This window comes from Anastrepha ludens, chromosome 4 (genome assembly GCF_028408465.1).
Source record: "Anastrepha ludens isolate Willacy chromosome 4, idAnaLude1.1, whole genome shotgun sequence".
In the NCBI taxonomy this organism is placed as follows: Eukaryota; Metazoa; Arthropoda; class Insecta; order Diptera; family Tephritidae; genus Anastrepha; species Anastrepha ludens.
Genome location: NC_071500.1, coordinates 105726657 through 105752243, shown reverse-complemented (window position 1 = coordinate 105752243; position 25587 = coordinate 105726657). Strand labels below are relative to the sequence as shown.

Below are 25587 nucleotides of genomic sequence, written 5' to 3'. Positions count from 1 at the left end.
TTATAGATTGTCAACCGTGACGACTCTATTCATTGTGTTCGAGCGCTGGGAGAGGAGTTTTCATGTATTCAAACTTTAGACGCATTTTTCTCAAAACTATATTTTTCGAATTGACGTACACGATAACTCGAAAAGTGATTGACCGATCTGCCTGAAATTTTGCACACATCTTTTCTATGATATTGCTTTCTATGTGAATTTAGAAGCTTTTGAAAATTTTTCGAAAAAATAATTTTTTCGAAGCAAAAATAGTAGGAAAAATCGACCCAAAATTCATTTTTTTTTTAAGTATTTTATTCCTCGAATTTTTTCCATTTTTTTTAAACTGTATGCCAATTTTGAAAAAAATATATAGACTTCTTCATTTTAAATAATTTTAATGAAAATCAGGAAAAATATGGCCTATTACAGGTATCTGTCCCTTTAAAAAATCCATAAATTTAGTTTGGAAAATTACTTTTATTCAATTCAAAGTAAAAAATTTATGAAAATAATACAAAATTAAGAATCAATTTACTTTTGTTCGATATGACCACCTTTTGCCTTGACTATGGCCTTGAGACGGCCAAGCAAGCAAGCTGCCCGAATGTGATCTGCAGGTATTTTGGCCCACTCGCGGACAATGGCTTTTTTCAGCGCCTCGAGACTGGTGAATCTTTTAGTTCGGACTTTGCTCTCCAAAATGGCCCAAAGACAATAATTCATCGAACTCGCGTCTGGTGAATTTAAGAGCCATTGTGTGGACCTCAGGAAGCTCGGAACGTTGTTTTTAGACATTCTTGGTTCAGTCGAGCTTGTAAGACAGTGCGCAGTACTGTTGAAACGTTCACGGTCTGTCACCGAAATGTTTGTCTGCCCACGACTTCAAAAAAACCTCCAGAATACTTTCCCGGTAATATTTCGCATTTACCGGTCAAATAAACCCCTTTCATTTTGGGAGTTTACCAATTGCTCAATTTAAAAAAATTTAAAATTTTCTTGTCAGAAAACACAATGTTCGGAAATTCATCGCTTTCCGCCCAGCGAAGCAACTCCTCCGCTCTCTCAAGTCTGACCCGTTGCTGCTTTGGTGTGAGATCACGCGCCTTTTGGATCTTGTAAGGCTTGACTTTGAGATCATTTTTCAGTATGTGGCGGATGCTACGGTCAGATATTTTCAGTTCTTTCGCCATTTGATTAGCTCTTCGTCGGGGATTTCGCAACTTGATTGCTTCTTTGAACCATTTTACGTGACGTTGCAGTCTTTTGGTGACCACCTCCATGACGTTTCGCGATGCTACTATAATCATTGTAACAAGTAATGGTGCGATAAACAAAAACTTTATTTACTTTAGGCTGATCAAGCTAACGAACTATCGCTGGCTGTGATTTTTTCGCCAAATATTGCGTTTGAAATCCACTACTGATTTCCTTTTTTCGCGTTCACTCTCGACAAAATGCCTCCGCGCTTGTAAACAATACTCTGGACTGTCATTTAGCCAACGTCTCAGCTGCGCGAGTCTGGTTACACTTCGAGTGCCGGACCCTGTAGGAAGAATATAAGGTCCAATCTGCATGGCAGTCGGCGCGTATCAAGAAGATATAACGAAGTGTTTGATATACTTGTAGAAAGAGAAAATTCAGTAAGATATATAAGTATAAAAAGTCAAGATGGCTGGGTCATATTAGCAGAATGCCTAAACACTAGCACTAGCATTGCGTACCACAGAACACCGGTGGGAAAAAGAAGCAAAGGAAGACCGCGGGAAAGGTGGCTGCATTCTGTCGTAAATGATCTATTGATAATGAGCGTTGCCAATTGGAAGGAGCTGACTAATGATCGAGTTAAATGAAGGCAATGTGCTGCGGAAGCTAAGGTCTGCCAAAGAAGCTAATGATGATGATCGTGATAAACTTATATACAAAGATTTGGCGCATTATAAGTTGTCTAACCTCCTCCTTGCTGCCTTAATAAAATCCTCTCGCGTTTTCCAAATTTTTTGCATCATATTTAGAAGTTTTTACATTGTTTTCTATTTAAAAGTTTTAATTGTTATATTTTTGTGTATTGCAACCTCACACTTCGCTTCACTTAAAAATGCCTCACATTCGCTTTTTTTCTGCATTCGTGATGTCAACTTTTCCCCCAAAACTGAATTGTCCTTCTTCGAACTTCGTTTGGGATTTTTTCTTCACTCTTTTATTCAGTATAGGAGGAAAGGCAATAAAAAAATCACTCGAGAAGTCTCTACTTAAAATGAAGTGTATATTTTTATAAAATTTGATAAAAATTTCATTCTGTACGAAAAATATTATTGAAAAAAATGTGGGACTATTTTTACTACTATTATAAGTAAGATCTATTGCGTCAGATCTAAGGCGGCCGCCGTAGCCGAATGGCTTGGTACATGACTACTATTCGGGGTTGTGTAGATTCAAATCTGCGTGCACGAAACAGCGAAATGATAGAAAAAGTGTCGTCGGTCGTCACTTGGCAGGTATTGGCAAGCCTCCAAATGTATTTCTGTCATGCAAAAGCTCCTCATAAGCCATTTCCTGTGTGGAGTCGGCTTAAAACTGTAGGTCTCTCCATTTGTAAAACAACATCAACGCACACGCCACAAATAGGATAAGGAGCTCGGCCAAACACCTAACAAAAGTGTACCAATTATTAATTTATTTTATTATTGTGCCACCTCCATGGATTAAACTTCCTAAATAAATTTTAGTATTTGCCCTATTTTATTGAGTTTTATTTCCTCTTTATGGTCTTCAAAATTCTTATCAGTCAAGACTAAGCTTCGCATCTTCAGTTCGAATGTAAAATTCGTGCTGCTATATGGTGCTGTACGCTAAAATCTGTGCTAATTCGGAAACTGCAACCTTTTGTCAACGTCTGCTTCCGCAACATTTTAAGAATCTACATAATTGGCCGCATATCATTTCTATTATTGGCCTATTGGAATCGACCAAGAGCTAGTCAACAAACGCAGACGGTTTGGTTGGAGAGGCTATACACTACATAGTTACGCACCAACCCAGGTTAGTAAGATGATAATTTGTAACGTGGTACATGTACACACAAGCAAAACACAGGTATGTGTTTTATGTACAAATTAAGCACAGCGAGAAAATGTCCCACCCGATCATGATCCCAATAACGAAAGTAGTGAAAGTTTCCTTTTTTTTGGCTATCCAGTTTAAGCCCAGCCGACGTTTTTTTATTACAAAACCATCGAGGCGCAAGTCAAAAGCGTGAGGACAAGTCTAAAAATTAGCATACGCTAAAACAATAAACATATAGCAGATTTGAGTTCATCTATAGGCTATAAGTAAATCAATTAAGGGATCATAGTTTTGGGTAAGATTATCTTCCATCGATATTTTGCATTAATAACCGTAAGTAAAATCGGTAAGTTTTAAGAAAATTTTAATAAAAGTATATCCGTATACACTTTCACCTTACAGAATTTGTTCAAGGTTGTTAGCCGTCACTATACTCGTACACTGCCTCACCGGATTCATCATGCGTTCACAAATTAGTTTTTACAAATTACACGAAAATCAGTTTTTACAAAAATAAATGACCATTACGGGTTTCATCTAACACCGGTTCTTGCGGTTCTTCGAGCGTTCAACCGTTAAGATACATATGTATATATTTAAAGGGTTTTTCAATAACAGGGCCACGGGAAAAAGAAGGTCTACGCTAACAGCCCAGGGTCGATACAAGACCTCAAAGATGGAATTCGTGAGGCTATCGAGGGCATAGGGCAGCCACTTTGCAATTCGGTTATGGAAAATTTCATGAAAAGAATGTTGTCCTGTACGCTCGTGGTGGTCATTTGCCTGATGTTATTTTCCACTATTTACGGCATACTTTCCTCTTTATAATGAAATAAACATCCGATCATTTATATTAAAAAATAGCATTTTCCTTTGAATATCAAAATAACACCTCTTATTAGATAACCCTATACAAGAAATATTAATAAAAATTTTGCACAGGTTTAGACGAACGTTTTTTATTTTTCATTTATGTACATATTTTTCAATTTTGGTGGGTGTCATGCATAGCTTTCTTATGTTTACACTACACCACAGAACAACGTATGAGTTTCTGAAATTTAGAACAGATGGAAGATCTTACACAGAAATACAAAATATATATTATAAAATAAAATACAAAACTCCATCAAATTTGTGCAAAATGCAATTAAATTTGTGGAAAAGGCGGAAAAAGAGGAGGAAAACGAAAACAACTTCCCTGCAAGACGATTGCAGAATTGCAATTTGCTCCAAAGGAAAATCGCATGGAGTCAGCCCTACAAATTAAATAAGAGGAGAACTGATATGGGAGACTGGATTAGCAGCGCCCACCAGACGAAAAAGCCACTCCCCACACCAAAATATACACCTGGCAGCGAAAATCAGTCACCCTGTGCTTCCTAAAATTTAATTTTCTATTGATTTATGGATCAATCGAATAGAAGGATCCTCGAATAGAACAAAAAAAGGCCAGGCCCAGGTGCCCAACCGAAGGTTTTCGAAAATGTATTCAAGGGAGGACTAAACATGAAAGCTCAAAAGGAATGTTTTGGGGATGTTTCTCTTTTTTCGATTGCGCAGACCCCTCACACAAAAGGCCAAGGCATAATGGACACGAATATTTATGTGGATATAATGCAGAATCACATGTTGCCGTATTGCTGAGTGGAAATGCCAATAAAATGGGTCTACCAGCAGGATAATGAACCTAAGCACAAGAGTCGGAAGACCAATCCTTGGATTGATTTCGCGCAAATAAAATTGAGGCTATGTAATGTCCAGCTCAGTCCAACGACCCCAATCCTATAGAAAATCAGTGGGTGGACTTAAAGGAAGTTGCACACAATGCCAGATCGAGTAACAATCAACAACTTGGGGGAAATGGTTAACGATGCGTGGCCGAAGAATCCGAAGCAGCGATGTGAGCAATTGGTTGACTTAATGTGCCGCCATTGCGTTGCCGTATTAAAAAAATTGGGAAATTCAACTAAATATTAGTTACTTTGTATCCGCAAATTTTGTCAATGCAGTTTTTTCTTTAATTTTTTTATAAACTTCGTTACTTGCATGGCCCCTACTATTTTAAGGTTAGCACAGAATTTCTATCTTTTGTTATAAAATGTTTTGTTTTTCTTTATCGAATTGATTTCGATATCGAATGTGTTTATATTTATAAAAACTTTCTAATCACATCATAGAATAAACATTTCTTGTAAAAATCTAATATTTTTTGGTACTGCTATTTTCGTGCGCGCAACTGTATATGTCGTTTATGATAATGTAATATTTCAAAATATTAATAAAAACTTTCTAAACACATCATAGATTAAACTTTTTTTGAAAAAATCGACACATTTTTTGGTACTGCTATTCTTCTGCTCGCAACTGTATGTGTCGTTAATGATAAAGTAATGAATTAAGGTGTATTCAATTTTCTGATGAGAAAACAGACATGAATTCGTCGATAATCGAATTAAATATTTCTAGTAGATAAAAAGGCATGAAAGTAATTCCGTCGGAAATCAGCCGTATGGTTCACGAATTTTAAATAATTAGTGTTAATAATATTTGAATGCGTACTATAAATTCACAAAAATTGTACTATTGGCATAAACTCATTTTCGCAGTAACTCAGTGCAGGTACTTTTTTCCTTATTTTCTTATTATTTTCAGAAACTTACTATTGCACGGTGGCGGTATGGTGGGTGCACCACCTGTACCCGCTAAGGCTGGTATTCTTGGTGGTTCCATTTTCCAGTGCGCTGGTATGCTCGTATTTGCGGCGGCTAATTGTCCAAACTTATGATTAATACCCGGTTCAATCAACATGACCAAGCGAGCAATGCAGCAATGAAAAAAATGTTTGGTGTGTAGGTATGTAAAATATTTTGAAAGAAATTTGCCAAATATTGCACCGCGCAATACGCTGACGTTGTTCGTCAAAAATTCGAATGTAGAATTTTGCAAATGTACTAATTATGCACATCAGTATGCAAGTATGTGAATGCAGTAGCAATTATTGGAGCCGGTAGCGCGTCTACACACACGCACGCACGTACACCGATACACTGCAATACATATGCACGAGTGCGATTAAGCGAAAGCAGGAAGCGTGCGCTAGATTTAAAATTTTTGTGATTATTTGCGATTTGTTATCAGCTTTTTGCCCTTATTTGCAATTTCTTCAAGCACTTGATTTTAAGTTTTAGCAACTTTCTTTTTTATTTTTATTTATTTATTTTAATTCTTTTCTTTTATATTAAAAATTTGCACAGCTGCCCACGCTTTTTAGAAAGCTTATGTAGAAAATCACTTTTTTCTCTTGCTTTTTGCTCAGTTATTTTGTATGCTCGTACTTCATTTCTCTAATTTGTTTGTGTCTTTTCATTCTTGTTTTTGTTTTTATTATTATTGTTAACTTTGATTTCACATGACACGTCTGCACTCAGAGCAACCTTAAATCATTTTGATATAACGACACGATCCACACACGAAAGCCGAACTCGGCGCACTGAATTCCAAAATTCCGCATCAACCAGTTGTGGCGGCTCAGCGTTGCTCCAATGGACTCAACCTGCTCGGCGCCACCGCTAGCCGTCTTAGCGCTCTATCAACCCTCAACGTGTTAACCTGTTCGAGCCAATTTGCTTCGTTGGTTGAGTGAGTGCTTTTGTACGCTCACGCGCTCAAATGGCCAACAACAAAACCCACTACTGTCTACACGCCAGCACAGTCACTTATTGTTCTTATTAAGCCCGCCTTTTGTTATTGATGTTACCATCACCACCACCACCACCATCGCCTACATTTCGCCACCGGTTTTTCGACCTGAATGCACAAGAATAATGGCGGCCTGCGTCAAGCGGACACACACAATTGGTGTAAAAGAGATAGCAACTAGTGGGTCGAGAAAAACTGGAATTATCGTACGTTGTTTCTTTTTCTCTAATGGTATGAAGTAGGCAACAAACGACTAGTCAACCATCTCTTGCCTCTGCCTCTATGTTTCGAACACTTCTTTTTTCTTTCTACTTCATCTGCCGCACTTTCCAATGACTTGACTGTGGCCGCACTTGCTTACCTAAATCACATTCCGTGCATTAATTGCCGCCCGGGTACTGGTGGTTGAATGCTTCAATGCCTGTAGTGGGCAGTGCCGTGCACTCATGCTCGCGTTATTGAATACCAACAATGCCATCCGTCTATTGTGATCAGCTCTCTCGTTTACGCTACCAGTACTTCGACTTGTACGGTTGGGATGAGCTGTTCTTTCCAGTTAGTCTGTATTTATGGAATTTGTTGGTGTGTTTGGCTGTATATATATTTGTTGAAGCAAAAGTTTTACAATTACCTTACCTCCTCATTCGCGCTTCTTACCCTGCCTTGCTCTTTACCCATCAACGCACACCCATTACATTCCAGCCTTATCTGTTTATTTTTTCCTCCCGTTTTGGTCGTTAATATAATCGCTTGGTTTTGTGAAAATTGGGCGCGCACACAAAGCGTAACTCGCTCATTCGATATGGAAATCGTAGCTCTACTTTCATAAATATTTATCTTTTTTATCATTAAACCGGACCAGCACATACCGCCCTTGAGTGCACCCCCTTTTGGGGTATACAAGGGATAACTAAGTGCATATGTGTATATACATACATATGTACATATACACATATTTTGTGGTTTTTGCTAGTGATAAATGCCTAGTTTGTAAAATAACAACGATTCACAATAACAGTGCAGTAACTTTAACGGAAATACTCGTACTTTTTTATGTGAAAACTTTGAAAGTATAATTTGCACAAAATATGGGATGGAAATACTTAGTTTTTATTATTCTCGATTCAAATAAAATTGTGAGCCAGCTTTGAGTGCAAATTTAAGTGCGGTTTATTTTTAAAGCTTAGTTCAGAAAAGCTTGAGTTTTGCTGGTAAACAAGGTTGAAATTGCCCTTAAATCGAATATTTTTCAATTTTGTCACATCGCTTAGATTTACAATAAAAAAATTATTATATCTTTCAAATCAAAAATCTAATTTTGGTCGGCCATTTAACTTTTTCGAATTTCAAAAATCAGAATATTTTTATGTTCTGGCAAATGTATGGCAATAACCGCACCCGAATGGGTTTGTGCACGAATAGCTTCTGGTAGGGATCGGGTTTAAACCTATGATAGGCTTGAAGCACCAAATGAGAGAACAGTCGTCTAGCATAAGTTCTACAATAAAAAGCAAAGACATGGAAAATTCTCAATTCTTAACCTTAAAAAGTAAGAAATATAATATTTTCAATGAAAGTCCATAAAAAAGTAAAAGTTGTGTCGGCTAGCGTAAGTTTTAGGTACAAATAAATATCAGAAACAAAATTTTTAAATGCACTGGCCACTCGGCAGACAATGTGAAACCCCCGAGGGTATTTCTGCCTTGAAAAAGCTCCTCATAAAAAACCATCTGCCGCTCGGAGGTGAATAAAGCTGTAGGTCTCTCCTTTTGCGGGACAAAATCAAGGCGCACAACGCAAATTGAAGGAAGAGCTCGGCCAGACTCTCAACAGAGAATATTATAAAAAAGTTTCCGAAAAATCGCTATTTGACGCTATAAGTCAACTAATTTGAGTTCTGTTTTTTTTTTGCTAGGTTGCCACATCTGTGATTAACATTTCCTACAAAATTTTGTCGCCATTACTTGACATTTGTAAAAGCTACACCGTCTTGAATAAATCTACCTCTGCTCGTGTTTTCGATTTTGTACTCCTTTAAAAATGCATTTGAAAATGCAACAACGAGTTTATATTAAATTTTGCGTTAAAAAGAGATTCAATGTTGCGAAAACCTTAAAAATGTTGGAAAATTGTTTCAGTAATGATACTCTAAAGAAAACAGCAGCTTACGACTGGCTTGAACTTTTCAGAAGAGATCGTAAACCCATCGAGGGTTGCGAACGTAGTGGCAGGCCGTCGACATCGAAAAGAGATGAAAGCATCAAGAAAGTGAAAGAAAAGTTTATCAATAACCACAAATTAACCATCAGAGATCTGGCAGAGGATTTGAACATAGCTTATGGATCTGTTCAAGACATTTTATTTAATGATTCGGATTTGCGCGGTGTAGATGGGTATTAAGAATGGAAATCAACAAAGAGAAAATTCGGTACATTTCACAGTTTTTCTTTGATAAAGGCGAAAATGCAAGCCGCGCCACTGAAATTTTGAACGTTGTTTATAGTGCCGATACTGTAACAGCTAATTACGTGCAATTTTGGTTACGTCGATTTCGTTCAGACATTTTTGATATTAAAGATTCTCCTCGCCTCGTCGCAATTGTTAATGAAATCTCAGAAATAATCGAAGTTGACCGGCGTATTACTAGTCGTCGCATCGCCCAGGAGGTAAAGATCGGCCATAAAAAGTTTCAAACCAGATACGCAAACATTTTACGCAAAAATAATGGATTTCTTTTTCTCCAAACTATATTATATACTTGGTTTTATTTTATTTACTGACCCATTTGAAATTACTTTTCACTCTCTCGGTCGGTTTAAACTCGAATATGATGTCTATATCTGGGAGCCATATTATAATTTTTGTATTTAAAGAGACAACCGCACCCTGATCTGAGATCTTGTGCTTCTTTGTTGCCCTCTTGTTTTCGTCTTGCGAACGGTTTCGTTTTTTGGCTTCTGTCATTCAGACGGTTTGGAATGCCAGGTATTCGACCACCACCTTTTGACGTCTTGCTTTGTCAGCCTCATCTTTAGGATGAGTTTTACCTTCGGTTTCGTTCTTACGAATCCTGCCAAGGATAGCGAGAGACCTCTGGTAGAGCTCATACCCCATGGCTTAACCGGATGTTGTCGCTTCATTAACAGTTGTTGGCGTTCTGTGACCCACAGCTTTACCCTCAACGGTTTCCTGGCTAGAGGCCAAAAGCTCATCCTCCGAAGAAGACTCGATCCCCAGTTTGTAATGGATGACCGATTGCTTGTCTTGTCGCTTAGTATGTGTGTCCATTTGTCTGTCCTGTGCTGTAAATGCGTTTCGTCTGCCTTTACGTCACTTTGACCGTCTGTTTTTCGCCGCTATCCGAGATGTCTTTTTTGTTTGTTTTCATTATCTGGCTCGTACAATAACCTGCCCCGCCCAGGGAGCTGGCATGTCGGGGCTAAAGAGGAATAAGGGAAAATTATCTGTCGACCATGGCAGCGCATACCATGGCAAGGCCACCATTACAACCTCCTGATTTCAGGGAGGCTCCGTTAGAAGATCGCCTTATTTAGTCCCCGGCTGCCAATACCACCCAATAGGCGCTGGTCGCACCAACATATTTGTTTTACTTCATGCACAAAAGGGAATACAAGTCGAAAATTATTATTCCCACGCCACTCTCCAAATCACCGATGAGTTCTCTTTCGCATAAGGTGGCATTACATTTTGACGTATCTGAACGTACTTGACCGCATCCATATTACCTTCAATGCAAAAAATTGGCTTGACACCGATCCATTAAAAGCAATCGCACACCATTATTGAGCGTCCCCGTGCTTTATGATTGGTGAGAGGAACTTGGGGTCGAATGCTTCACATTTTGGTCGGCGCACGCACTTCCTACCATATGGACCAACTGTATTTATTCTCGTTTCATAGCTGAGTAAAATATAACGCCACTGCTTTCGAGTCCAGGTGTTGTGCGATGCTGTTACCCATGGCTTATTACGTGCCAGTTGACCGTGAAGCCCTGAATTCTGCCAATCAAAGGGCAAATCTTCTTTTCGTTATTAAATTTTCCAGGTGCACAACATTTTTTTTATGGATGTCAGCAGCATTCTTTTTGGGATCCTGTTTTGGCAATCTAATGGATCTTTTTGCGCTTTTTTTTCTGGGAACGTTTTCTGCTGTTTTATACACAGAAAAATATTTCAAAGCATTATCAATCATCGTTTTTGAAACGTTTAGTTTTGGCCCGCGGCCGCCGTAGCCGAGTGGATGAGTGCATGACTACGATTCAGGAGTACATAGGTTCGAACCTCCGTGCATGAACATCAAATAGTAGAAAAAGTTTTTTCTAGTATCGTTCACCCCTCGGCAAGTAATAGCAAACCCACGAGTATATCTCTGCTTTGAAAAAGCTCCTCATAAAAACCATTTGCCGTTCGGAGTCAACTTAAAAGTATAGGTCCCTCCATTTGTGGAACAACAACAAGACGTACCCCACAAATAGGAGGAGAAGCTCGGCCAAACACCTAAGAGAAGAGCTGGGGTGCAATTTCTCCCTTTCGGCGCTACTGAATCGCTTCCGCTAAAGTAATGGGCTAGGGGAATACTCCAGATACTTTATTTTTTCCTACTTACCAGTCACAATATGATACAGAAAACAATTCACAAAATTTTGGACGAAGACTGAATCGTTCTTAGGTAAATTAGGTTAGGTTTGGCAGCCGTATCGCACATAGGAACAGTGATGCCACCTACGCCAAGTAAGGGCTGGGCTACATTTCCCGTGTCAGATTGAACCACCCCGAGCTTTGGACAAAGCGTAAAAGGTTGTTGATACCTAAAGTGTATAGTTCATTCATATTCATTAACAAGTAGGATCTTAAATCTTGGTTACTGCTTCTGGCTAGAGCCGGGCATGTGCAAAAAAGGTGTTGAATTGTTTCCAACTCCTCCTCAGTCCTACAACTATGGCAGAAATCATGCATGTAAACGCCTAATCTCTTTGCGTGATTTCCTATAAGACAATGTCCTGTAGGGGCCCCTACTAAAGTCCTAATTTGATGTCTACTCAATTTTATAACATTCTTGGATAGACGTAAATTTAACCATGTTTGCCTAGCAATTTCACAGGTATTGGCACTAATCCATCTTAGATTTACAGAATTGACTGGTGCGTCCATAACAAGAGGCTTACAAGTTGCGAGCGATACCACCATACAATTATTTATGTTTGGCGTACAGGTATCTTCTCTTGGATGTTGGTCAGCTCTACAGTTCCCTGGTATATCTCTGTGGCCTGGAACCCAGCATAATACGATGCTGTTTAGCCATCTCATTAAGAGATTTGCAACAATGCAAGACACTCCTTAATGTTATTTGGAATATATCCAGAGCCCACAGGGATGATGGAATACAGATATCATTTGATGATATTCTGTTTATCTCCAATCATCTTAAGGATTCATAAACAGCGTTTATTTCCGCTTGAAAAACACTACAGCGGTCCGGTAGTTTGAAGGATTCGACCGCATTGATCTTAACGGGTGTTAATGTATCTTTTTCAAGCCATTCCAGTCTAGAAGGGATATTCACTGGTAAATTCCTTTCAAAGCAGAGAATGGGAGGGTGATAATCACAATCACTGGGTTTATCCGATTCTAAGAGGGTTGAATGTCCATGTGTGAGCGTTTTTCATTGTGAGCTCGCTCTGACCCTTAAAGCGGAACAGGCCACTGAGTATTTGCAGAAAAGATCAAGGGGAGGCAGATCTAAGATGGTGTCCAAAGCCCTCTTAGGTATATAGGTATATTTCTCACAAAAATACCTGTGCTTCCCTTCAAGACAAATAGATAAATAAACGCATTTTAATGAATGCATCACTGCAAATATATTCAAGCGCAAAAAAAACCGTTACGGCGCCGTACTCAACAAAACATGCGCATACTAGAATATGGTTTCCAACGCATCGTTCTTAAAGGATGCCGGAGGTCTAGAATTTTCAAAAAATTGATTTGTTTTTAATATTTCGAAAGTATAGGTTTTTAAGAATATACAGTCAAATTTTTGGAAGGATATTCCCAGTATTTTCGATTCTACAAGCATTTTAGCAGGTAGAGTCAGATTTGTCACGCGGCGGCATCAATGGGCGTATTTAAATGGTCAAAACTTTAAACTCAATTATCTCAAAACTACTTTTTTCGGTCTGGTGTTGTCGAAAACAAAAAAAAACTATTCAACCGAATCGTCTGAAATTTGAATATGTTGTTCACAACATCAATGGTTATCGCCCGTACTAGAATCATATTATAGTTCCAATTATTTCGTATGTTTCTTCGATTAAAAAACTGAAAAACCCCGATTTTTGTGTCAAATTCAAAACCGCACCATTTGATTCATATTTTTTTTGATTTTGTGTTTCAGATAATTAGAAGAGCCAAAATGTGCAACACCGTGCAGATCCAATTTTGCAAGAGGGTCAACTTCAACGCCATTTTTAAAATTATTAAAATTAAAAAAAACCTTTCATTTTTCTGCGTAAAAGAAGTTAAATAAATGGTCTAAAAATTTAAATGTCGGTTTTCATTTTTTTATTGTAAAGGTAAAAGTTCCTAAAAATACTCATAATTTTCGAGCTGAAGACCACCGTGACCCCCTAAGTATTTTTCAGCGGCTGTATATAGAGTAATTTACCCCAAGGCACTAGAATAAAATACTTTGCCTTGGCGACTGAGCAGCGCAAGTCGGGTATTTGCTGGTAATTTTTAAAAGAATCGTGGTTAACTTGCTCGCTAAATTCAAATCAGCAAAATAATATAAAATCCAAAAGTGAACTTTAGAAGCAACTTTGAAAGACGTAAACGAGCCCATTAAACGATTGCTTTCCACTCGTGCATTTAATCGTGCAAATGATTGATGTGCACAGACCGACATTTCGCCGGCACACAAGCACACGCGGATGCATGTGTGTATATATGCATGTACATTTGTGTGCATACAACCGACAATCCTGCATACAAATGCAAATATGTCCGGTTGTCATAGCAGAATAGTTAAGCGAAACAAGAAAACAACAACAACAACAAAAAACAATTACGAAGGCAAAAAATCGGAGAAAAAACGGGTGCAAGTGTAACACTGGTGCTTACACAGAAGCTTAATTTCATCAAGCACTCAAAGGAATTCAGCTATTAATCTGTCAAATACAACTTGGCATACAACAACTGCAACACAAGACGGCTATGCACGCAGCACAGTAAATGGAGGCGAACACGCACAACGACCAACTAAGCTGCTAGTAACAAAAACAAAACGAAATCCAAAGGCAAGAACAAAGTTGCCAGACAACAATCTGTGCTGAGGCCGAACAGAAACCAAAAACAATAACAAAAACAAAAATTCAGTTGCGATCAAGAGAGATGGCTAGTAGGAAAAATGCAAGAGTTACCACAAAAGTTGGGCCAAGCATAATTAATGAGCAACCTAAAAAAGACAAACGCGCATGCATAAACCTCCACACGTACAGGTACATATCCATACGTTACTAATGCCATTGCTGCAACCAACTGCATTGGGTGGCTACATACCATCACGCATAAATCACTCGGACGCTGAGCATCGCTGAAAACAAGGCAAACGCCGCTACTAACAAATTATTCTACGCTCATAGCGACGCATCCCTTTTGTGGTTGGCATTCGAAATATTCACGTCAAAAACTACTAAAAATGGAACAGTAGCTTGGCTTCATATTTTTATACAATTTGTATTTTATTTTTCGTACAGATATAATCTCTCTATAATTGATATGTGTACGTGTGTTCAATGTCCTTAAATGCAATGCAAGAAACTGCACCAGCAGCACGTCATCATCAGTGTCAATCGACCGGCGTGTAAGTGAGCGAGTGCGTGCAGAGAAGTGAAACTGGTCAAGTGTACGCATGCGCAGCATCCTCACATGCCAGTCGCTTGTGTCCATGCCATAGTCAGCCTTGTATGTAAATATAATATGGAGTGGGTATGGAGTTAGCTGGATACAATTACATACAGTAGCCATCGCAAAATTTATTCCGTGCTTAGTGGCAGCAGCAAACAGGATTTAACCGCCGTTGCTCATTATAATTTAATTTACCACAACGACTTTTTAATGAGATTTGATTTTATTTATGTATATATTTCCACAGCACTCACACCTATAAATTTACAATACAAGCACACAAAAACACAAAAAAATTAAGTGTAATTGTATAGTTTGCATATATAATACGAATGTCCGTTAGGGTGGCCCAATTTGTTCGCTATTCTGCTTAGGCAACTGAAGTATTTTACAGGCAATTCTGAGTAAAAAAGTTCACAAAATCATAGCTCTAAAATGAATTTTAAGCCGTCTTTCTTTAATTTTTGCCATTAATCCACAGAAACGACAAATTCATTTATGCTGCTCAAAACCCCCCATTAGCGAGCTTAGTATGGCAAAGATTACTCGGCCTTAACAACCGCGCTGTTAGTTCCGCCTTTTCCAAACTGAATAAATAAGCAAAGGGAATGGATTTGGTGGTGAACGAGAACAAAACGAAGTGCCTGCTGCGTTCAAACAAACAATGGGCGCACTCGCGTATCGGCACCCACGTCACTGTTGACAGTTATGATTTCGAGTTTGTAAAAGACTTCATTTATCTAGGAACCGGCACTAACACCGATAACAATGTCAGCCTAGAAATCCAATGCAGAATCTCTCTTGCCAACAAATGCTACTTTGGACTAAGTAGGCAATTGAGTAGTAAAGTCATCTCTCGACGAGCAAAACCAACACACAAGCTTGGACGATGGAATGTTTGAGACAAATATTCTGAAAAAGATTTTTAGACCTTTCCACGTTGGTGACGGCGAGTATTGGAGGCGGTGAAACAATGAGCTGTATGAGCTTTACGACTCTCGTTGGCTGGTTCTTGTCATCCGAATGGATCCAAACGCTCTGAAAGTAAGCGATGCGGCACTAGCTATTGGTAGCAGAGCAAAAGGAAGGCCTCCTCTGCGTTGGAAAGTTCAGGTGGAGAAGAACTTGGCTTCACTTAGCGCGTCGAACTGATGCCGAGTAGCAAGAGAAAGAAACGACTGGCGCGCTTTGTTAAACTCAGCCAAAATCGCGTAAGCGGCTGGCCAACACTTCGACCTAAAAAATCTTTTGTGTCCTACTACATGTTAACTAGTACTATTACTATTAAATGTACTACATCAGGTTCTATGCAGCTTAGATGCGCCCTGCCTCAGACTGCGAATCGGTTAAAAGCTTCTTTTTCTTTCCTTCATTAGAATGTCTTTCACTAAATTTTCCGCCTTGCGTACAAATTTCAAATACAGTGCACTCGCGGTAACTCGAATAGCCGCTAAGTCGAACGACGTGCTAACTCGAACACATTTTTTTCCCTATTGACTAGTTTGTAACTCGAACAATATTAAAGCGCTATAACTCGAACAAAAAAACAAATTTATTTGTACACACATTCTTTTCAAACATGTACATTTTGTACATACATACATATGTAATAGTATATGTATATAAATTATATGTATACTAGTGTATTGTCCATATGAATATTTCGACGTTAATATCCCGTTAGTTTTCTGGGAACAACATCTTGCATTGACCAAATTGCTTTAAATTTGTCATTTGTAGTGTATCAGTGCACGTGAGTAATGGATCGTAAAAGGTTGAAGTGTTTAACATTAAAAGAGAGGGCTGAAGTCCTTAACAAAATTAAACGTGGACGTAGTGTTACTTCTCTAGCGAGGGAATATGGGGTAGCCAAGTCCACCATAAGTCTTATAAAAAAGAAAGACAAGGCAATTTTAAAAGCAGTAAACAACACGTGTTTGGGTCCTGGGAAGAGGAGAACTTTAAAAGCTTCTGAGTTTCCTAAAATGAAAGCCGCTTTATACAAATGGTTTCTGTCCCAAAGAAAAAAGAATTACCCAATAAGTGGACTCATCTTGAAAGAACATAACATGAAAAACATAATTTACAGGTCGAATTTACGCTTTATGATGTTAACAAATGGAATGATGGTGCCGAATTTACCGACACAGAAGTAATAATTGAAACTAGTGATTCTGAGTCTGAGTTTAACAACACAACTGAGACATGTGAGCGGATATCATCTGAGGAGGCAGTTAGCTCTATCAATAAGGTAATTCAGTGTGCCACAACTGAACAAGTAAGCCCCGCAAAGGTTAACACTCTTCAATTGCTGCGTGAAAAAGTCATATTCAACATTGCTGCAGGCAAGAAAAGACAAACACACATTACAACTTTCTTTTCGGCCTAACTTTTCTGTTAAAGCTGACTTTTTTGTGTAACTGACACAAAGACTGCCAAATATTTGATGAAAAATATTGAAACGAATTAATTATTTTAAACATATTCATGTTCATATCCATATGTAAATAAATAAATAAATTTAATTGAAAAAAATCGATATCGATGACTGTTTTTTTAACATAGCACACTCAATTGATAAGTCGAACAAATTCGATAAATCGAACAGCGCCTGTTTTAATTAGTTCGAGTTATCGCGAGTGCACTGTATCTTCAACAGGAGCATTCTTGGTTGCATTCGGATCCTTTTGATTTCGATGAAAGATGTGCAGTCTTGACTTTGCCAAGGCAATAATGTTACACAAGTAATGCTCTGTGGTTTCATTATCTTCCAGACAGAGTCTAAGTGAATTTTTTTGAGAGATGATAATTTAAGTAATGTTCACCCGTCATAAAATCCGTCTTGGTGTCTACTTTACGCATGTTGTGCAATTCCATATTGTAGGTAAAGGGTCTTATAAGCCTTTTAGCTTGACGGGTATTTCTTTGGTTATTCTCCCAACTATTTACCCTCTATTTAGCTTCTGCTCAATTCTGTGATAGTATGGTTCTGGACCATGAAAATCTGCTGCCTACCCCGCCATAGCGAGCTCATTAGCAATTTCATTACCTTTTATTCCAGAGTGACCTGGAACCCAGTAAAATACAATTTTATTTGTTGGTGGTTAAGATTGCTAAGGCATTTGTACACTATTTCCAGCATTTGTTTTCGAACCTTCTGGCAACCCTTGGAGACTTCTGCAAAATTCAATATTTTCTTTATTTTTGTATTTTTTTAATCCTTGATAAATTACACAGTGCGACAATTTTCAGGTCATCGGCTCGGGCCAAAACCAAACCGATTGCAAATGAAAGTACTCATGTAGAATAGTAAAACCCCAATTGGGTTTTAGTCTACCGGGTGACAATTTTTTTTACAGTGTATTGAAGTTTTGCAATCTTGATCAAATGCCATATTAAATAATATAGTAAATCCAGTCCAAATATTGATTTTTCTTAAATTTCGTCTTAGAAGACTTTTAGTAAAATTCAATGATACATTTTTTTGTAGAACATTTTAACCCGTTGAATCCCTTTTTTTCAAAAATTGTTCAAAAGCCCTCTTAGTTCTTTAGATGTCTTTGTTCAACGTGTGACTTCCAAAGGAGTTTTGGAGAGAAGATTTTGGTAGTAAACATAGACTACCTGCTGAAGGAATATGACAGGATGGCATTACAACATCCTGAAGAATTTCGATAGCATAACTGTCCCAAAAGTTCCTCGAATGACTTTTTGTAGTTGGCATTGCTAGTTGGCGGGGTGGAGCTGCGGACGAAGCAATTGTTGGGGGATCAAAGCTCGAAATAAACACGTGGGAGTCGCCTGCGAGAAGTTGTTGATGCAGTGGCATACACCGAGTTAGGCCACAACCCGCTTATTATCTCTTCCTATTCTGTTTCTTCTTCTGATACCGCATCGAATATTTTCAAAGCCGGAGTGTTTGTATCCGTTCGGACGAGTTGACCCAGCCAACGAAGCCTCTGAATGTTTATTCGTCTATGGTGTCGTAAAGCTCATTGTTCTACCGCCAACGATACTCGCCATCGCCAACCTGCAAAGGTTCAAAAATTGTCCGCAGAATATTTCTCTTAAACACTCCAAGGGACGCCTCATTGGATATTAGCATCGTCCAAACTTCTGCGACATACGTTAGGACAGGTATGATGAGAGCCTTTTGGTTGGTTGGTTAGAGTGGTGATTCATCCAGAATCCAACTAGCGCTTCCGCACCATTTTGTTGCCACATCCTCATTACCAAATTGTTTAACAGTTATTTACAGCAGGACTATATCCAGTATGTGCGGTGTAGGAACCTTATTAGGTTGTTGACGTCTAAGCCAGACAGCTGCTCGAGACTCTCGAACAGCGGTTTGCCCAGGGTTAACATTCTGTCCTTCCATAGAGCAGGGCATTCACAGAGAAAATGGAAGATTGTTTCTTTTTTCTCCGGTTGTTTACAACTATGACAGTATGTGTTGTGAGGGATGCCCATTTTGACAGTTATGACTGCCGTAAGTCTACAGGTGTCCCGTCGTTTCATGTTTATTAATGTCGACGATTGCTTGAGGTTGTAGGTGGGCCATAACGTTCTGCTGATTTTGCATTTCGTCTGGTCTCTCCATCTACAATCTGCAATTCGGAGGTATTTTAGGGAAATTGCATTCTTGACCGCACCTAGTGGAGTGAATACTGGCAGATCCCCCTCTTGCCAGTTCATCAGCTTTTTCGTTACCTTCTATGTTCCGGTGTCCCGGGACCCAAATTAAGGTTACTCTATTGTTTTCACTCAAGTTGGTGAGGCTATTCCTACTTTGCTCCACCACTTTAGAGGTTGTTATAGTCGCGTCCAGCGCCTGGATTGCAGCTTGGCTATCCGAAAGAATAGCGATATTGCCCTTAAAAGAGAAATATGCGATTAGTAACCTACAGGCTTCCCCAATTGCTAGTACTTCCGCTTGGAAGACGCTACTAGTATTAGGGAGACGCACAGATTTTTCAATTCCAAGTCTATGAGAACATATACCAGCTCCAACACCACAATCCATTTTACTGCTATCTGTATAGACTGTGGTATCGAAGTTGTTTAGAGAGAATCCCTTATTCCATTCTTTTTTAGATGGAAAGGGTGTGGCAAAATTCCTATTGAACCATCGGGACGATGTAGTCAGTCCTCACCGAGGTAAACTGAGTTTGTCGCAATGATAGACTAGCGTGAGCATACGTTTTTTCTTTCCAGCGACCCGCTTCATTTAACCTAAATGCACTCATGGTTGCCGTCTTATAGAGAGTGAGTTTTGTTTGTCTAGAAAGGACTTTACTACTCAATTACCTACTTAGTCCAAAGTAAGAAAGATTGTCGAAGGTTTGACGAAGGTTGTAAACGAAACAAGATTAAACGTTCTTTCAGGTAAAAGAAGTCACACGACAGCAAAGCCACCTTGTCTGAAACCTAGTTTGGTATCAAACGACTCGGAGAAGTCCTTACCAATTCTGACGGCACTGCTGGAATTGAGCAACGTCTTTTGCATAGCCGTATTAGTTTTGCGGGGATAAAAAATTCAGGCGTCGTGGCATATATACAACTCCTTTTCGTGCTGCTGAATGTAGCTTTAAAATCAACAAACAGATCACGTGTGTCGATTCTTCTTTCATGGGTATTTTCCAAGATTTGGCGTATGGTGAATATGTGGCCTATTATGGATTATTATCTCCGAGCCAAAATGAGCATAGTAACGCTGCACAGCCGAGATCGGGCACCGACAGACTTCCTATTGTTTTCAAAGATCAAAAGAAACCATCAAAAAACGCAGCATAGGAAGGTAGAGAGTACTTTGAAAAGTTATGAAAAATTGTAAACATGGTTTGAATAAATTCTTAAAGGAACAGTCATTTCGGGTACTTTCGTTTGATTATCACAATTATTGCAAACAATTAATGTCGGTCAAGGCAACTTTCGAAACTGGATTGTCGAAAAAGTATACTAAAAAAGGAAAAAATTTGATTCAGTTGTCCTCAAAGTTTGGAGTTGGTCAGTACTCGAACACAGATATTGGTCTCGAAGCTTGACAGAAATCTGTCATATGTCTGCTCATCTAAGGCAGCATTATTCTCGAGATTGTGGAAAGTTTCAGTAATACTTCCAAGATTTTTTAAAGAATGAGGATTCTGCATAAAAAATAATAAATGAAAATAAGAAGGCGCTATGGTGAAATGGAAAAAATCAGCCAATAGCTGCTAATCTCCCCACAGACGAGAGTAGAAGTAAATGTTCAAAACCTAAACAGACTATCATTGATCAAAATTATATAAAGGGTATTTTAATAGTGACGCCTAGAAGTCAGTAGTAAATAATTCCTAGACGATATCTTTTTTTATGCCATCTTCGACAATTGTCAAGTAGGCATATGCACAATTTTGTACTATAGAACAACTTATTAAAACTATTGAAACTTATCATGAAATTGGTCGACCTTTAAGAGCAACATATAGCAAAAACGTGATTTTCTTGATGGAAATAATCGTCCGAGTGATGGCCAAAGCTTGGTGAAAAAATTTCAAGAAACTGGTTCTGTTCGACTGGCAGACCAAAAACTGAAACTGGACGTACTGTTGGGAATATAGCTGCTGTAACGCAAAATGTTGCTGAACAGCCTGTAAAATCGACAACTCAACATTTAAATTATGTCATTTTTCACATATAATTGTTTTGTATTGTATAAAAATAGTGAAACCTGAGGGAATCTCAATTTTTACGTTTTATTTAAAAAAAAACGAGACGAAAGAAAGACCCTTTATAAATAAATGGAGTAGTCCAGTCTTTACAAAAAATCTGTCTTTGAGGGCGAAAGCAAAACAAGCTCTTTTCATCAGACCTTGAATTTAGTAGAAATAAAGGGTGGTTAAATTTCAAGGGCCGATGTTGAATGTAAACCACACCTAAGCGTCAAGGTTTTTCTGCATTTCATTTGGCATTTTTCAATTTCAAACTAATTCAATTTGAACCATAGAAAGATACACAATCGAAAAACGCGTTAAAGTTATTCAGGCTTATTATGAAAACGGGCGTTCAAATCAAAATGCATATCGCGCACTTCATCTTCAGTGATGAGGCACATTTTCACCTCAGTGGATTCGCCAATAAGCAGAATTGCCGCATTTGGGCGAATGGCAATCCAAGAGTGATTGCCGAAAAACCAATGCACCCACAAAGAGTGACTGTTTGGTGCGGTTTATGGGCCGGCGGCATCATTGGGCCGTATTTTTTCTAAAATGAGGTCGGTCCGGCAGTTACAGAGAATAGTGTTCGCTAACGTGAGATTAGCAGCCAATGTCAATAGGCCGCCAACATCATGTGATTTGACACCGTTGGACTTCTTTCTTTGGGGTTATTTGAAAGAAAAGGTGTACGTCGATAAGCCAGCAACAATTCAAGAGCTAAAGGATGAGATAATTCGGCACATTAACGGCATAGAAAATTTGGACCATCGAATGGAGGTGTGCCATTTGGCCGATATTTTGTTTCATACGTAATTGAGCCATACCAGTATTATCATAATTAAAAGAAATGAGAATAATTTTTTATAAAAATTTTATTTTATTCAAAATCAACACCGGACCTTGAAACCTAACCACCCGTTACAATATTGACCATTAGAGGATTTGCATTTTATTTTTCGGTATTTTAATTGTAAAAGTAGCAGGCTACATAAATAGGGCACACATACACATCCATATACTCTCACACGCTCACATATCGATACATGTTCGCACGAGCGTACGTGAGTCAACTTGGCGCTATACCTCCAGCACAATTTTCCACCTGATAACGACTCACGATGCATTCAATAATTTACTAAACAAACATACTTCAAATGAACCACCACAGGCATAGTCTGAACCATAGCCACAACTAGCACGATCCGCTTCTACTTGAACACCATTAGCGCCTCTCTTATTATGGGCAGACATTATGATAAATAATCGCTGTAACAACAACATGACGAATAAAGCAATCAAAGGCGTCAATGTGCGTAGGCCTATAAGAGCTCAACGAAGTGGAATAAGGATTCATAACAAGTACGGAGAGAGTGGAGCATATTTCGTTGGCAGTCCAGCGTTCCCTGTCGTTCCGTGGAGCACGTGAAGTGATTTCAAGTGGCACTTCAACAATCAAGCATTCGGTTTCGTTTTCATGCAAAGTTATTTATTTACTTAATTCGATTACCGTATTGCTTTTGCTGTCACTTCACTGCCTCACCTTCGCAGGCCACCAGCTTTTACATGCGAGCACTTCATAGCTCGTTACCAACTCATGCTCTTAACTAAGTTTACAATAAAGTAACTGTTTATTATTGATGCTTAATTGTATATGTCTGCGACTACAAGCAATAACCGCCTACGTCGAGAATTGTGCTTTCGAGAAAAATCATTTCATATGCCTTTATACTCGTATGAGACGAAAGTCGAAAGGATATACAATTTCTTGTTAATTATTTTAACACACCGATAGGGAAGTCGGGATTTCAGATAAATATATACTTAGTTTTTTTTAGAGAATATGCTTACATTTATTACCCAATTATTTCTTGATTCGAATTAGGCGGTAATTGCTTGTGGCTATAGATTTGTCTTCTCAATGCAGGCCCTGCAGGGAAAACTTTAACAAATTAAATCTTGTGTACAGAAATTTGTAGTAAATTATTGATGGGATATTGGAGGGAGATGTAAACATCTTTTAAGTACTATTAAAGATCTAGTACTTAAACTGATTTCATTCTCAAATGTGGTATTTCTATGAACAGAAAACAAATTAATTTGTAAAAAGAGTTCCAGTCAACTGTAAAGTAAAATTAGGATGCAGTAATTCTATAACTTTTTTGAGTCTGAAATTCAACACTTCTTGTCGCTCTTAGAAAAGCATATTTTCTGGATAGCTTACTATTGGCCCCTTCCTCGGGCCTGAACCTTGACGTGGTGGTTGGACTTGCGCGCATCTGCGAAGGGCTGGGCTGTGCCAACGGAATACTTAGGTGCTCTAGAAGGGGCCCCCTTGGTTGAGAAGCTAACCTTGAAATACCAGACAAAAATCGGTACAAATAAGTCTGTTTTCTGATCCAAAAAATCCAGAAGCGTCAGTTTCATAGAGAGTCCCTGGTCTGCGTCTATTCCCAATGGGGCGGCAGTGTTCAAACCTGGCAGCAGATATAAAAACCTTCCTTCGATCTTCTAGCTTTTTTGTTTTAGTTTTGGCGATGATGTTGGGTTAAAAATGCCTTCGCACCATATAGTAACCGTCGCTATTACGTGTGTGGTGATGCCTCTACAGATATCCCTACTCTTCTGTTGGATTTTTCCCTCCACCCCGGGACTACTTCCGCATTGCTTCGAGGTAGAGGGCCAAGACGGCGTCCTAAGAAGGACATTTACTTACTCACCCCAGGGTCGCCTGTTTTAAGAAACCTATGCTTAATGCTCTTCAGTATACATAAGTCTCCATTTCAGGCTTCTTTTTTCGGATAATATCCTCCACGACCTAATTTATAAGTAACGACGGCATTCCATTTTTCTTCGTCTATCATCATTTTCTCGATTATCTCTTCAGTTGTAAATACACCAATAGCTCGTTGCAGGGCTGTATATGTTCCACCTCTCGCATTTAAAGAAGGTGTGCTCCACATCATCATACTCAGTATCTCCATATATGCAGTCTGGTAGGCTCTCTTTTCCCATTCCCCACAAATACTTGCGAAAGAACCCATGTCCAGACAAAAACTGTGTGAGGTAATAGTTAACTTTCCCGTGCTTTCTTTCTACCCACTTTTTTAGATCGGGTATTAGACTCGCTGTCGATCTTCCGTATCGTTCCATGATCGAAGCAAATCCTCAAAGACCTGCACGGTAAATTCAGATACGGGATAGTGGTCCTACGCGTAGGAACAGACAAGAGCAGCATGATAACCAATTTGTGCGTTAATCGCTTCAGGCTACTAATGAAATTCAGCAGGTATGTGATCCTTCCCACGACTGACGATTCTACGTTACCGGAATGACCTTCGGTCAAGAACTGTCACTCCAGCAGCATGCTGCTACAACAACAACAACCAGGTGGGTGATATTTGAGCCTGCGATATCCGCAGGTGTGGCAAAAAGTGAGAGCAAGAAGTCTGAATAATAGCCCGACGAGAGCAGGACAGCTGAGGAAAAGGTGCTTAGATGATTTCACCTTTTCCTCCAGACAGCTTCTGCATAGAGGAGTGAAAGCAATGCCAAGTCTCACCGCATGGATACGTAACGAGCAGCGCTCGATAAGGATGACTGCTGCTTTGTTAGAAGTTCCACAAGAATCTCACGACTTGTCTGATTTGCGCATTAGCCCAGCGCTCACTGAGCGAAGCCTATTTTTAAAGGAGCAGATCACAGATTCCCAGGAGCATCTGCTCACAGGTTCACGGGTTCCTCTCCTTTCGCGGAGAAACCATCTCGAGTGATCCGTGTCCAGCTATCTCATCAACCCAGCAGTTTCCCGCTATGCCAATATGACCTGGAATGGAAAATCAGGCATTCCACTACTAATTTCGGACGCACCCACAAAGAATTACGGAAGTAAGCAACCGATTCACTGCTTCTTTGATTGCGACTACCTCCACTTGGAAAACACTTACAGTGGTCCGGTATCCCAGAGTGAACAGGGTACTAGACCTATGTAATTTGTCGAGTGCTTGCGCTAATTCCTCCCTACCCAAAAAGGCAGGCAGAAACAGCACTATTGCCGCCACGCAAGTTAGAGTTTCTAACTCAACAGAAGCGCAAAGTAGATTTCTTAGCAGGAATAATTGTTCCTACGCAGTCTTAGTGCGCAAGTGTGTAGAAGTAAACCAGTACAAGTACCGACTGGGAATCTATGCATGGTCGGTAGTTTTAACCGAATACGGTTCAAAATT

At 39.0% G+C, this 25587-nt stretch overlaps 1 protein-coding gene across 2 annotated transcripts in view; it reads right to left on the bottom strand.

Annotated features, from left to right (window-relative positions):
- Window positions 1-6563, bottom strand: part of LOC128860453 (paired box protein Pax-8-like) — a 34356-nt gene extending 27793 nt beyond the window's left edge. For both annotated transcript variants that reach the window (XM_054097989.1, XM_054097991.1), the window contains exon 1: window positions 5709-6563. In XM_054097989.1, the coding sequence (XP_053953964.1) occupies window positions 5709-5856 (148 nt within the window). In that variant the 5' untranslated portion in view covers window positions 5857-6563. The remainder of the gene's footprint in view (window positions 1-5708) is intronic.
- Between the last annotated feature and the right edge of the window lie 19024 nt (window positions 6564-25587).